Source organism: Ochotona princeps, chromosome 19, assembly GCF_030435755.1.
Source record: "Ochotona princeps isolate mOchPri1 chromosome 19, mOchPri1.hap1, whole genome shotgun sequence".
NCBI lineage: Eukaryota > Metazoa > Chordata > Mammalia > Lagomorpha > Ochotonidae > Ochotona > Ochotona princeps.
In genome coordinates this window covers 36,691,410-36,706,844 of record NC_080850.1, presented here as the reverse complement: position 1 = coordinate 36,706,844, position 15,435 = coordinate 36,691,410, and the positions used below count along the sequence as shown (strand labels likewise).

At 47.4% G+C, this 15,435-nt stretch overlaps 1 protein-coding gene across 5 annotated transcripts in view; it reads left to right on the top strand.

Annotated features, from left to right (window-relative positions):
- The window catches only part of RAD50 (RAD50 double strand break repair protein), an 82,514-nt gene extending 67,284 nt beyond the window's left edge, over positions 1–15,230 (top strand). For 2 of the 5 annotated variants that reach the window (XM_058677477.1, XM_058677476.1), the window contains 5 exons: positions 581–805; positions 11,438–11,523; positions 12,664–12,806; positions 13,813–13,946; positions 14,957–15,230. In XM_058677477.1, coding sequence (XP_058533460.1) covers positions 581–805; positions 11,438–11,523; positions 12,664–12,806; positions 13,813–13,946; positions 14,957–15,143 — 775 coding nt within the window. In that variant the 3' untranslated portion in view covers positions 15,144–15,230. Of the gene's footprint in view, positions 1–580; positions 806–11,437; positions 11,524–12,663; positions 12,811–13,812; positions 13,948–14,956 lie in introns of those variants that run through there. The other 3 variants (XR_009247164.1, XM_058677479.1, XM_058677478.1) reach the window with 3 other exon arrangements.
- Positions 15,231–15,435: the final 205 nt, after the last annotated feature.

Here is a 15,435-nt window from a genome sequence, read left to right as displayed (position 1 = left end):
ACAGGACAGTGGCCTAGAAGGTTGGACCAGAGGCAGGCATTTGGCCAGTTAAGATGCTGCTTTGGACACCCATGTCCCATATCAGAGTGCCCTGGTTCGAGTCCCAGCTTCCTGCTGGTGTGCACCCTGAGAGGCAGCAGGGTTCACATTGGATCCCTGCCACCAGGAGGGATTCCCAGCCCAGTACCAGCTCTAATGGCATTTAAGGAGTCAACTGGGCTCATCAGAGCTTTCCTTGTCCCTTTGCCTCAGTAAAAAAGAAGCCAAATACATAGATTTTGAACCAGCTCAATTAATTAATTCAGATTTCTTGCTCACTTAACCTTACTTATAGATTTGTCTGCTTGGGTTTAGAGTTCTCTTTTTGACGTATTAAAATGAGCCATTGAGAAACATGGAGGCTGTATATTAGGAAGGAAGGGAATTGACTCATGCAGCCTTCAATGAAAAGCAAGGACAGAGCCTTACCATCTTTGAGTACTCAAAAAATGACACCCATCTTAAGAAATCTATAACTTCGTCACTTTAGGTTGTTAAAAGCTAAAAAGAGGTCCTTGTTTGTTATTTTTCCCTTTAACAGTGAGCATCAGAAGTTGGAGGAGAATATAGAAAACATAAAAAGAAATCACAGCCTGGCAATAGGGCGGCAGAAGGGTTATGAGGAAGAAATTATTCATTTTAAGAAAGAACTTCGAGAACCTCAATTTCGAGATGCAGAGGAAAAATATAGAGAGATGATGATTGTTATGAGAACAACGGAGCTTGTGAACAAGGATCTGGACATTTATTATAAGACTCTGGACCAGTAAGTAGTGGATTGACATGTGCTTCCAGTGCAGTGAATACCATTTAGCATGTTTCGGTCGTATTTTCCAACTTTTCTGATTAAATAGAATATTTTATTTATACTATAGAATGTATCTACAGACCCATATGCGTAAGTTATGAAGATAATTTATAAAGCAAAACAATATTTATAAAACAAAGCAATCTTGAAATCAAGTCATGTTGCTGCTCTCAGCAGTCCCAGAACTCTGCTATTCCATGCATTGGTGTCTGCTGGGTGTGCTTCCCTTCCCTCGTCCCCCCATGATCTCCACATTATCTCCCCATCATCCCCCCATCCCTCCTCCCCAGGGCCATGCCAAGGATGTTTGCTTTCTTAAAAAATGGTGTTATGTGTTTATTTTTTCTTGGTGGGCTTTTAAAATTGGTGTCGTATTTGGAGTCATCTCAGGTTTGCTGTTTCATCTGCCCATGGTGCTTACAGCTGTCGTTCATTCATCCTGACTCTGCAGAGTTCTGTGGCACTCTATCTCCTGCTGTAGATGCACCCTGGCGTTTACCCCGGGCCTTCACTAATATAAATCTCACTCCCAGGAACACTGTCCCTGGATCTTCTGGACCAGTGGCATCAGAATAGTTATAAATCAGGAATAGGTTCAGGGTACATGCAGTTTTCTAAAGCAATGTTAAATTGTTTTCCAAAATGGCTTTACTAATCTGCATCACTAGCAGTAGGCAGGCACTTTCTTTGCTGCCCCGGCTGGCACTGGTTTTGTGGATGTCTTTGTGTGTGTGGCCCACTGGTGGCCTTTCAGTCCCTCATTCTATTGGTATTGGTACTGTCACTTGAATGAGTGATGACACTGTGTCTTGTGAAATGCTTATCTTTTGCCCATTCTTGGGTATATTATTTTTTTTTTTATTTATTACAAAGTCAGATATACAGAGAGGGGGAGAGACAGAGAGGAAGATCTTCCGTCCGATGTTTCACTCCCCAAGTGAGCCGCAACGGCCAGTGCTGCGCAGATCTGAAGCCGGGAACCAGGAACCTCTTCCGGGTCTCCCACGCGGGTGCAGGGTCCCAAAGCATTGGGCTGTTCTCGACTGCTTTCCCAGGCCACAAGCAGGGAGCTGGATGGGAGGTGGAGCTGCCGGGATTAGAACCGGCGCCCATATGGGCGAGGACTTTAGCCACTAGGCCATGCTGCCGGGCTCATTCTTGGGTATATTATTGATCTCACTGATTAATAGGTATTCTTTATCTTTTCTGTGACTTTTAAAAGTGATGTATTTATTTATTTATTTGAAAATTACAGAGGGGCCAACTATCTAATTCTCCACTGCAAATGCCAGCATCCCATACGGGTGCCGGTTTGTGTCCTGTCTGCTCTACCTCCCATCTTGCTCCCTGTTTATGGCCTGAGAAAGCAGTAGATTGACCTTGGGACCTTACACCTATGTGGGAGACTCAGAAGAAGCTCCTGGCTTCAGATTGGCTCTCTGAGAGAGCAAGAGAGATCAGCCATCCACTGGCTCACTCCCGCAATGGCCACAACAGCCAAGTCTTGGCCAGGCCAAAGCCAGGAGCTCCATCCTGGACTCTCAGCCTTGGGTGCAGGGACCTCACACTTGAGCCATCTTAGCAGGAAGGTGGATGGGAAAGCAGAGCAGCCAGAAACTTAATCAACACTCTGATTATGGGGTGCCAGTGTTACAGTGGATCAATCCACTGTACCCCACCACCTGTTCCTGCTCTATTCTCTGGTGTCAGACTTCCGGATGATGGCAGTGTATCACTGTCCCTCCAAGCTGCTGACTAACTGGTGGGAAGGCCTGGGTAGGTTTTCCATAGTCTGTTGAATTGGGTCTTTAACAAGGAAGGACATTTCACTGGGGAAAGTGTCCTGGTCATGGCGTCAGACTGAGCATGGTGAGGACACAGACACTTGTTGAGGGGGCAGCCATGGGCAAAAAAGGTTGTGGAGGGACAAGGTGCTTTCCAGCCACTGAGGCTGGCCTTGGAGACACAGCGAGGCTGTTTACGGAATTCTCTGATCTGGTAATTGGATGGACTCTTCTAAATGAGAAGGAAAGTGGAGCAAAATTTCCCCCAAAGTTGCATCATTGTGGGCTTGTGCTTGCAAGCAGTGGCCTTATGTGAACCCTAAGTTTGTCTTCTCACCAGAAGGTCCAGAAATTTCCCTCAATGTTTCACCTCTTAGAATAAAGTATGCAGTTAGTGTGATTGTTGCATTCTGCTGTCTATTTAAGGCAACACAGGAAATTAACAGTGCATTTTCAAGAAAAGCTGATTACCATCTGTTATTAGTAATCTAAAAACATCACTAGGTATAAGCTTCGGCAGTGGTCAGAGGCATGTTGGAAGGGAAAAGCATGCATCACTTAGTGTTGTTACTCCAAACTAACAGGATCGATGTAAGTGATGTCACAGTGTGTTACTAATGTGTTACTCTGGGCCCGCTGCTCTCTCATTTTTTCCCAGACATTGAACTCGCCCAGTGGGTCATGCTTAGTGTGATTGAGTGGAAATACGTAGCTCTTGCAATTTTGCATATGAGGCAGCCAGCTAGCTGTCAGGCCCGTTCTGGGCTCTGGGCCCTACATTCAGGGAGTTTTGGCTGAGCACTGTTAGGGGCCTGAGAGTACAGCCTAGCTCCACAGCCAGGGTTCCTGCAGTGTCCGAGGGCACGTTAGAACCAGGAGGTGTGAGAGTAAGTGTTTTCTGTTGCTACAGTGGTTAGCCATTGCCTGAGTTTTAAAAGTTGTGGTCTGAGAGTCTGGCTAGGGAAAATTAGTTTAGTGGTGTTAGAGGCTTTAGGACGTTTATTTAATATGAAGGGTCTTCAGAAAGCCCATGGAAAAAACATGTATTACGAAGAAACTGCATGAATGTAAAAAAAAATTTTGTTCTGAAATAAATGTAACTTTTCTCCCACATTTGTCTACAAACTATAAATTGCCCTCATGGCTCCAAGGGCTTTATCTAGAAAAATAGTTCACTTTTGAAAAGCATTTTTTAATTTATATTTCCTTTGTGTGAAAAGCAGAGACAGACAGATGTTCTATCCACTGGTTTTTTCCCCCCCTTGCTTCTGGTAGCCAGAGCAGTGCCATACTGAAGCTGGGAATCTGGAACTCAATTTGAATTTTCATGTGAGTGGCAGGGAACCCCCATCCCTGAGCTGTCACCTTCTGCCCCCTGGGGTGCATATTAGGAAGGAACCAGATTGGGAACAGAATATGTGGGCTTTAAACCAGGCACACTTATGAAGGACTATACCACTATAGTAAAATGGGGAAAATCTATCGGGGGGGTGGAGTTTTGGGGGAAATCCTAGTCTATACAGAATTGTACCACATAATTCAGAAATTCAAAAAATATATATATATAAACAAATAAATAAATAAATAAATAAACCAGGCACACCCGATGTGGCATGGGGTTGGCATCCCCAGTGGTGTCTCCTGCAGGAAGGGCCTCCATGGGGAAAACTGTGACAATTAGGGGCATGGAGCTTTGCTCAGTGACAACCACTGTTGGTGGCAACAGGTGTTAGCCACAACCCCCCCCCCCCAAAAAAGCAGATGCCATCACACAGGAGATCTTTATTTCAGTGAAGAAGGTATCTGTGGGGAGGAGAGATAGAGTCTGACGCACTGCTCCCTGATGGGAGGCATCCTGGGACCACTTGACATGGCAGGGTGACCCATGTGAGGGAAAGGGCCACCTGGGGTGTACAGCACTGGGGTTTTATACATTTTAGGTGTGGGGAGAGGCAGCAACTCCTCAGTTTGTGCATGCTTGTGACTGTGACGTGTTGTCATAGCAGGTGTTGATCTTGTGTGCAGACTCCACATTGGAAACATTTCTAGATGGGAGTATCTGCTTGACTTCAGCATTGAGGCTAGTGAAACTTTGTTGTTTTTTGTGGCCTGAGGGAGGCAGGAAGGAGAGCGAGCACAGGGACTCGGTGCACTCAGCTCCTTCAGGAGTCGCTTCTGCCAGGTCTTCCCCAGGTCTCCATGGTGCTAGGTGCCAGGGCAGGAGGATGGGTACCCAATGTCGTGATGGTAATATGGCCACTCACGGTGGTCACGGCCTGTTTTCAACAACGTACCTGTCATTATTCAATACCACTGGCATTTCTCGTAGGAAGAGCATGAGAATGCTTGTCCAATATTGGGAAAATATTTTTCCCAACATGTTTAGTTTTCGTTAATTGTTTTTATGAACCAATGTTTATTAGGTAAAAATTACATATAGCTATTTGGCCATTCCCCCTAGTGTTTTATCCAGTGAAATAGTTGGGGTTTGGGGAAGTCTCAATTCAGAGTCACCCTCTTGTGAGCACTTTTAAGTACAGATTTTCATGTGATGGTAAGAAAAACAAGAGCTGAAGTCTTTTAGAAAGGGAGGGTTTGATCTGTGTGAGCGGTATTTTCTCAGCCCCTCAGATACATGCTGATGGCTGCATTGCAAGCATGTAGTTCCCATGGGAGTGGCCAACTCCCAAGATGGGCTAGAAAAGTGGCCCTCAGAGTGGCAGCAGGAGCCCAAGTTATTATGGGGAGGCCTGTGGTGTTGCTTCTGTAGTGACATCACGTTAGAAGCCAGGCATGCTAGGCAGAGGGTAGCACAAAGGTTCACAGGTTTTCTTTATTTTAATATTTTAAAGATTCGTTTTACGGAGCCACCCACAATGCTGGCATCCCATTATGGGTGCTACTTTAAGTCGCAACTGTTTCACTTCTGATTAGGCTCCCTGGAAAAGCAGCAGAGGATGGCCCAGAGTATTAAGACCCCTAAATAAATCTTTGAGCAGATGTCCAATGACCTGCAGTGTTACAATGCCATGTAGATGGTTTCAGTGGTACCAGTCTTTGTCTTTCTGGTCTTGCAGGTCTTTTTCGTCAGGAAATATGTTAGATCCTTGTCGTCAGTGAGACTCATGTCCATAGTCTTCCGTGGTGCACACCAGAGTTAGCCATGGAAGTCATAATTTATCTTCTTGAATAAAATAGAGTGTTACCACAGATTTTTTAGATTTTGTTTGTTTATTTGAGAGAGAAAGACAGAGATCTCCTATTATGTTGGTTCACTCCCTGGCTGCCAGTGTGGCTAGGACTGGCCTGGCCAAGCACAGGAACTGAGAACTCAGGTTCTCACACACAGTAGTAAGGATGCAGATGTATGATCCGTCATTTCCTATGACCCAGGGTGCTGTATGTTAGTAGGAAACTGGGATTGGGAGCAGAACCAGACTTCAGCCCAGATCCCGCTAAAGGATACAGGTGTCCCAGCTGGCATCTCTGCTGCCAGATCAAATGGCTGCCCTTGCTACTGAAATTCTAAGGGAATCTTTCAAACTCTGAGTAGTTAAATATAAACTAATTTGTAGGCCCGATTTTCTTAAAATTTTGAGGTTCTTTTATGAGCAGAAGCAGTTTTCACAAAGAAAGCAAAGCTTCCCAGCGCTGCTCTGTGTGTGTAACAACCCGCTCATTGCAGCAGGTTGTGGGCTGATGCTGTAGCCAGGCTCTGTTTGCCCTCACTAGATTCCACTCAGGGAGGACCTGCTCCTGCGTTATTGCTGCTACTCTGCTGTTTTATTTGAAAGGCAGCCCAGCAGACTATAGGTTCACTCCCAGCATGTCTGCAACAGCCAAGGCTAACCCAGGCCAGAGCCGGGAATCGGCAGCTCAGTGCATGCTGGAGTGTTACTACATTCAGTGTGTGCATGAAGGAAGCTAGAGAAGGGAGTGCAGGTGGTGGCCTCTGTTGGCCCTCTTCCCTTCTGATTTTAGAAACAGTGTCCATCTTTGTTTTCCCTCATTTCATCTCTTGCTCTAAGTGAATTGAACAGTTTTGCTCCCTTAAGACATATTTTCCTATTTTCTCCTTGCAGTGTCACATTGAAGAATTTCTTCCCAGATGTATTTTTCCTTCCATTATACTGCATAATAATTTGTACCATTTAGCTCACTCAACCTTGTATTACACATAATTCATGCTTCCCCATGTTTCATGATTGTTAGCTCACTGCAGGTGGCTTCAGTTCATCCATGGCAGCACCCAGCAGGTACTGTGCACTTGGTACTCCATCAGTGGCATGTTTTCCTGTCCTGCCAGGTGCCTGTACATGCAGTGCACGCAGAGCTCTCTGCTTTCATGCGAATGGGACCACCTCATAGGGATTTTTCTTTTTCTTTTCCCCTCAACACGTGCTGAAACTTTCATGTTAACATGTAAGCCTTTCTATATTATCAGTACCTGCATAATCTGTGACATGAGTTTTCCTACTTTATTAGCCATGGCTGACACAGTAGGAAGCATTCACAGGCTTGCTTGTAAGCTTATGCTGCAGTGTGTGTCTGCACACTTGTGCAGATGCACCATAAAGGTAGCAGCTTAGAGAGCTCCTGGGTCAGAAGGGGATGTGTGTTTTTAACTGATTCATGCCATAGTGCCATCCACAGCTGATGCTGTGGTGTATCGGGTAAAACTGCTGCTCCAGTTGTAATCCAGCCCTCTGCTGATGCACCTGGGAAAGTAGGGTATTTGGTCCAAGGGCTTGGGTCCCTGGGTGAAGCTCCTGGCTTTTACCTTTGACGCCATTGGGGATGCAAGTGTATGCTCACGTGTGTTTTCTCTCCTCTGTATTGCTACCTTTCAGATAAATATTTAAAACAAAAATAGAAAATTGGTTTGCACCAGTAGTAGTGTATAGAGATATACATTTTGGCCCTGTGTTGTGCGAGACTGCTCCCTCTGTAATGCTGTAATGTATCCCTCCCAGTTTACTAACGAGTTGGTGCATCTGTTGGCTGTATTTCTTCTCAGAATTGCCTGTTCATTTCTGACTGCCACTTTTTCCACTAACTTGTCTTGGTGGTATGTGCTGATTTCTTACAGATTCTAGATAATAATCCTTTTCAAGCATATTACAACTACCCACTCCCAGTGTGTCATTTGTCCTTTTGGTGTCATTTGTCATTTGGTGTCATTTTCATATTTTGTCAGTCTTTGGTATTTTTATTTATAGTTTTTTTTCTATTCCTTAACTCTAAACTGAAAATGTTCCCTTGTGATTTACATACTTTCCTTATGTTCAACTTTGAATCCTCTTCATTCATTTGGAATTTTATAAAGAATAGTGACAGTTAATTGTTCTCTCCTTTCCAACCCATTGGAAATCTTTCCATTTGGTTTCAAGTGTAACAGGCAGGTACAGAGTTCTGTATTTTGTGTTCACTAAGTTTTTAATTTATTCATGTCCAAAACTGTTATATAAAGTGTTACAACTTAATAGTTTTTGTAATCTAAAGTTTCTGTTGAGTAGAATCATTTTTTCTGTTGTGCTTCCCATTGGAGTTTGCTACTAGAAAATGTGTATGTAATTTGAAAAACTTTACTTTGCGTTTTCTCAGTGTGGAGCTTCATCCCCTGCAGCCCTGGCAGGCTTGTAGAACAGCTGGCAGAGGCGGCACCTGTGTGGCCCTGTCCCTCCCCGTAGGAGAGGTGCTGCCTGCTGCTGTGTGTGTGTAGGACTCAGACACGGGCCCGGCGGCATGGCCTAGCGGCTAAAAGTCCTCGCCTTGAACGCCCCGGGATCCCATATGGGCGCCGGTTCTAATCCCGGCAGCTCCACTTCCCATCCAGCTCCCTGCTTGTGGCCTGGGAAAGCAGTCGAGGACGGCCCAGAGCATTGGGACCCTGCACCTGTGTGGGAGACCTGGAAGAAGTTCCTGGTTCCTGGCTCCGGATCGGCGCGCACCAGCCGTTGCAGCTCACTTGGGGAGTGAATCATCGGATGGAAGATCTTCCTCTCTGTCTCTCCTCTCTGTATATCTGGCTTTCCAACAAAAATGAAATCTTTAAAAAAAAAAAAAAAGTCAGACAGACACATTAAGGACACTTCCTTCTGCTTTCACTAACCGAAGAGGTGTTTTGTGTTTTTTTTTTTTTTGTTTTCAGAACTGTTAAAAATTATTGAACATTTGTTTTTGCTTTTTGAGATAATTTATTGCATTAATGTTTTGAAGGAAAAGTTACTGATTTTCTCTGATGCATAATTTTTGTTTATTGAGATAAACATTTTGTTATGTATTTTTTGATATCCTTACTATGACATTTGTTTTGATTTAGAATGTGTCAGTATTCATAAGCAAAACAGGCCTGTACTTTCCCCTCTTTAGTTCTGTTTTTCTGTGCCATATAACACTTGATACACTTGGAAAAGTAGTATATCTTGAAGAGTTGCCATTTCTGGTGACTTTAAAAGAGGGGATTTTGATTGCTTGTTTAGTTGAACTATCATTTCAAGAACTGACAATAGCTTAGCCACTTGTCTCTAAGTTACTAGTTTCATCAGATCTCACTTTTGTTAATGGTAAGTGGAGATAACATCTTAACTCCCATTGACAGGACTGCGATCACGTAGACTAGTTAGCATATTGTGTTTTACACCAGGTAAGCACTCATTGGCAGCCACTGTCTGTGACCGCCCTTCCCCTGGGACTGTTGTGAGTTCCATGAGCTGGGGGCTGGCAGTCCAGCCATCATCGGAGGCCAGTGTGGCAGCCGCTGTGTGTGTGTCTCAGGCACCTCTGCCCTCCCTGGAGCCCGCCAACCATGGTGGCCGTGTTTTATTTATTTGAAAGCTTTGCAAAGGAGAATGAGAGCAATTATCCATCCTCTAGGTCATTCACCAAAGGCTGCAACGTAACTGGACTAGGCCAGGTCAGTCCAGGAGCTTGGAGCTTTATCAGGGTGTCCCGCGTGGGTGAAGGGGCCCATGACTTTCTGGGTGCATTAGCAGGGAGCTAAATTGGAAGTCAAGCATCCAGGACTTGCACAAATGCCTGGCCTGGGATGCCACTAGCAGCAGCTTAACCTGCCTCAGCCCTGGACCCTGTTCCTGATCTTTGATACGACTTTGAAAAAAAATAACTTGGGTCTGGCACTGTGCCACCACAGGGTAAGCTGGCATCTCCTATGGGTTAATGGGTCAAGGCCAAGCTGTTCTACTTTCCTCGTGCTGGTTCTGATGTGTCTGGGAAAAGAATAGATGGGGCCCAGGCATTTGAACTCTTGTCACTCCAACTGAATGGAGTTCCGGGCCCCTGGATTCCCCCTGACCCAATTCTGGCAGTTCTGACTACTGGGAGTGACCAGTGGATGGAAGATGTGTGTCTGTCTCCCTCTCTGCATTTCAGATAAGTAGATGTTACCCCCTCCCCCCACAAATCTGGATCAAGGTGCATGAGCTATGGAAAGGCAGGCTTCACAGAACTCACTCCTAAGAGCATGAGCGAGTGGTTTTTCTTCAGACAGAAATGTTTGCGGGGGCGGAGGGGAAGGTGTGAAGTGTTAGCCTGAGATGCATGGAGCTAGTAGAAAATGGAGACTTGTTGAATTCTCATCCAGCAGCAGACCATGTGCTTTTTGTCTTTATTACTTCGCAGACCTTCATCTGATACTGAAAATATATTTATGGTGAGTCATTTCTCTTTTGCTGGTGAACCAGAAGATCATGAAATGATTCTGCAGAGGCAGTTGTAGCATTACATTCAGTTTCTTTTTTTGTGTGAATCAGATAAGAGGCCTGCGCTGGAAGTGCGTGCGTCCACCTCACATCCTCTGGTGGTGAAGGGGGTGGGGGTGCGTTCTTATCACAGCTGCCCCATCCACTGGCTCACAAGCTCGATTCCAGAGAACCCGAGTAAGTGCATTTTGAAGAAAAGTGACAGACTATTTTTGTTTTCACAAATATTTCTTTTCTGCTTTTTAGTGTTTAGAAACTACCTTAAGAAAGACCAAACAGGAGTTACTACACATGTTTAGATGTAGGATTGTGAATGTTAGGAAGGCAGAAGAAAACAGTGAGGTTCAGCCTGACCTCAGACCAAAGTCACCCCCTGAACCAGCACTCCAAATACAGGACCTGAATGGTAACAGAAGAGGAATAACAAGGTAGCAATTTCCAGAAATCCCTCCCCTGGCTGATGCTCCCTTCCCTTTAATCCACTACACCCATCTACTAAATAGTTGTTTTATGAAGTTCCCATTGGGGTATTTTTAAAATTTTTTTATTGGAAAGTCAGATACACAGAGACGAGGAGAGACAGGAAGATCTTCCGTCTGATGATTGACTTCGCAACCAAGCGCAACGGCCGGTGCTGCGCCAATCTGGAGCCAGGAGCCAGGAACTTCCTCCAGGTCTCTCACACGGGTGAGGGTCCCAATGCATTGGGCCGTCCTCGACTGCTTTCCCAGGCCACAGGCAGGGAGCTGGATGGGAAGTGAAGCTGCTGGGATTAAACCGGCACCCATATGGGATCCCGGCACATTCAAGGTGAGGACTTTAGCCGCTAGGCCACGCTGCCGGGCCCCCATTGTTTTTAATAATTTGACAGGGAAGGCCTGGGACCCTGGAGAACTAAAGTATCCAGTGATCTCCAGTAATAGGTGCAGCATGAATTTTTTTGGTTCTTGCTGTTTATATACTCAACTTTGAGAGTTGAAAATCCTGGGAAAGTCGCTGTATTACTTACATAGAGCAATGTGTATTCTAGTAAGTACTACTTCATGTTATTTTTCCATTAAAGTATAAATGGCTTCCTTTTCTAGAGCAATAATGAAATTTCACAGTATGAAAATGGAGGAGATCAATAAGATTATTCGTGATCTTTGGCGAAGCACCTACCGCGGACAAGGTAATGAACAGGTCTAGCCCCAATACTGTTTTAAGAGATTTCTTCTGTTTTTCGCTTTACTCTCCAAATGGCCACAAAAGCCAGCACTGGGCCCAGCCTCAGCCACGAGCTTCCTGCCGGTCTCCATGTGGGTGCAGGGGCCCCAACACTTGGGCTGTCTTCCATTCTTTCCCCGGTAGCTGGATGGGAAGTGGAACAGGTGGGGCTAGAACTGGTGCACATATGGGATGCCAGCACCACAGGCTGAGACTTAATGATACACCACCATGCACATCCCAAATGCCCTTTCCTTTTTTTAAGATTTTATTACAAAGTCAGATATACAGAGAGGAAGATCTTCCGTCTGATGATTCACTCCCCAAGTGAGCCGCAACGGCTGGTGCTGCGCCAATCCGAAGCTGGGAACCAGGAACCCCTTCCGGGTCTCCCACACGGGTGCAGAGTCCCAAAGCTTAAGGCCTTCCTCGACTGCTTTCCCAGGCCACAAGCAGGGAGCTGGATGGGAAGAGGTTTTAAGAAAGGGCTGCTGAAGGGCCCGGTGGCGTGGCCTAGTGGCTAAAGTCCTCGCCTTGAACGCGCCGGGATCCCATATGGGCGCCGGTTCTAATCCCGGCAGCTCCACTTCCCATCCATCTCCCTGCTTGTGGCCTGGGAAAGCAGTCGAGGATGGCCCAATGCATTGGGACCTTGCACCCACGTGGGAGACCTGGAAGAGGTTCCAGGTTCCCAGCTTCGGATCGGCGTGCACCGGCATGCACTGGCTGTTGCGGCTCACTTGGGGAGTGAATCATTGGACAGAGAATCTTCCGCTCTGTCTCTCTTTGTATATCTGACTTTGTAATCAAATAAATAAATCTCTAAAAAGAAAGAAAATATTTTCTGTTCTTGTTACCCTGTGGTAGACCTGAGCCTGAACTACACTGTGTAGTGCTGACAGGGATGCGCCCTCCCCCCCCCTCCACCCCGCGCAGGAAGAGGAGGCCCTGCCAGGGGAACTAGGACAGCCCTAGTGAGGCTTGCTGGGGGCATCTTGGTCACTTCTGGCCAGGTCCCCAAGGCCTCCCAGGCATGGAAATGGGCACCCCCTAAATGAAGAAATCTCAGCCTGTCAGTTCTTCTGAAATCATCTTTCTGTGTCAGATATTGAATATATAGAAATTCGGTCTGATGCTGATGAAAACGTCTCAGCTTCGGATAAAAGGCGGAATTACAATTACCGTGTGGTGATGCTGAAGGGGGACACGGCCTTGGACATGCGTGGACGATGCAGTGCTGGGCAGAAGGCAGGTACCCTGGGAGCTGCCTCGCCTGGAGAACAGTGTGCCAGCTGCTCGGCCCGGGGCGCTGTAGCACAGGGTGGGGGGACGAGGAGGCCCATCTCAGGGCCAAGGCAGTGGTCCCCATATCCCGGAGAGCATGCAGGGTCCTGCTGACCACACTGGGGGGCACCCTGCGACACTAAGCACCATTACCTCTAGGATGGGGGACTTGCATTACCTGTGTGGTCTCAGTTTCCAGTTTCTGCTTATGTGGTCAGCGCAGACAAGCTTTAAGGCATCTGCAGATTACTATCTAAATCCAAACCTGTAAAAATGACAAATTTGTGACCTGTAATCAATACCACTGCTTGCTTTGGCAGTAATAATGAGAACACAGTTTTAGCATGGTATCTTGGAATTCCAAGTACTTCCTGAGCCAAAGTAGGCTTCTGCAGCTATTAAGGGAAGGAAATGAGCAGGGATCGCCTCGTTGGGGTCGTGGGACAGGGGAGCTCCCATTCCGCTGCACCCTAGAGGCCAGCGGGGCCCACAGGCTTAGCAAGGATCTTAGCACTGAGGCCCTTTCATTCTGGAAGGGGGGGCTCTCCCACACTCCAGTCAGCAGGGAGCAGGACTGTACTCCCCAAATTATGCACGGCCTGTGCCTCCCGGGTCTTCCTCAGTGACTATCTGTCAGGACATTAGCCCTAGCTTTGTTACTCATGCAAGTGCCCCTCGCGTGCCCTGTCCCTCAGTTAGCTGCAGCTGAGCAGGCAGCAGAGCGCACTGCCGGCCACTCCAACCTAGGACCCGCTATTGCTGAGCTCTTACCTTGTCTGCCAGTGCACTCAAGCATGCTGTTGAGGCCTAGTGGGGGCGCCTCTCTAGAGGGGCCACAGGGTAGGGTGCCCCCAAATGCCAGTGGCGCCCATCAGTGCCCCCCGCATCTCTGTCCACCCCTCTGGTCCGCATGCTGCCTGCAGGGGGGAGGAGGTGACCTGGATATCCAGCTCATGTAGTGCTTTTTCAGGTCTTAGCCTCACTCATCATTCGCCTGGCCCTGGCTGAAACCTTCTGCCTTAACTGCGGCATTCTTGCTTTGGATGAGCCCACGACAAATCTGGACCGAGAGAACATCGAGTCTCTGGCACATGCACTGGTGGAGTAAGTGTCCTGCCCCGCAGGGTGGTCGGGGCTAGGCCCTGGGCTTCACCTTGAGACAGCAAAGGAATGAGATGCTAGCCAGCAGACACAGATAGGTCCCGTGGTTCCCAACTGCTTGCAGTCAAAGTCATGGCTAAGAGGCACCTGGCTCTGGTTTACCTGAAAAACCAACAGTGGAACCACATGGCCATGAAGACAGTAGCGTGCCCTCCGAGGCATCCGTAGTGGGTCGGGGTGGGGCTGTTTCGCCCCCTGTTCACGTGAAAGCTGGGAGGACAGAACTCCCACTCAGCAGCAGGTTGGAGCAGGTGACTTTGCACACTCCCTGCTGCTGGGCACTGTGTTTCTTGGCTGTACTGGCACAAGAAAGGCCTTTCCCTGGAATGAGGAGCCATGTGGCAGCTCCTGGCTCCCAGAATGCACAGGGCAGTGGTTCCCATCTCCCAGCACACGGCCACTATCCACCAGGGTGAGCCGCCAAGCCTGGGTGGCTTCAGTGCAGCCAGCTCCAGGCCAGATGGCAACAAGGAGTTAAGTTTTTCGGGTTCCCCTAGCAGCTAGCTAGCTGCTGAGCAGAAATGCACCCCCTCCACCCACTTGGGGCCCCTAGGTGTCACAGCAGTGACACCAGCTCCGAGGAAGGCGGCGGTATTCCCCCGACCTGGACTATCTGTTATTGGAAGAGTTTTCTTCTGCAGAAAACTAGTAACAGGTCAGGAAAACCCCTGCTGAGGGACTGGTCAGCTCCTCAGGCTGCGCAGTGTAGATGTCAAGGAAATGGAGTGAGAACCTCCGAGCTTGTGGAGTGGAGAGTGTGTTGTCAGCTGTGCGAAGCCAGGCGCAGGCCACCGCCCCCCGCCCACTTCCTGCAGGGTGGCCAGGCGGACAGGAAAAACCAGGTTGTCTGTCCCACACATAGACACATGTACTGGCAGGGTTTGCAGTGGCCTGTGCAAAAGAAAGGATTATGTTCTTGGATAATAAAATATTCTAAATACACCTTTTTTCAGAATAATAAAAAGTCGTTCACAGCAGCGAAACTTCCAGCTTCTGGTTATCACTCATGATGAAGACTTCGTGGAGCTTCTAGGACGTTCTGAATATGTGGAGAAATTCTACAGGATCAAGAAGAACATTGATCAGTGCTCAGAGATTGTCAAGTGCAGCGTGAACTCCCTGGGGTCTTACGTTCATTAAAATCACTCGGCATGTAACTGCCAAAGAGCTGGGTCAGCAATAAAACACACGATGTAAAAGGCGCTTGTGTCTAGGATTATAGGTGTTTGAGAAGTTGTGAAATCATAAAAGGCAGTTGACTGTCCCCCCTCCCCTCAGGCTACTGCAGCCCCCACCCCCCCAGAGCCCCTGGAGGAAGGCACTTCTCCCTGCTGTGCAGCTTTGACTTCCATGTAACAGCACATCATCTCCTTGCACAATTTCCACAATAGCCCTGAAGAGGGCTAGAAGCCAGGCCCCTGTGGAGTCTTAC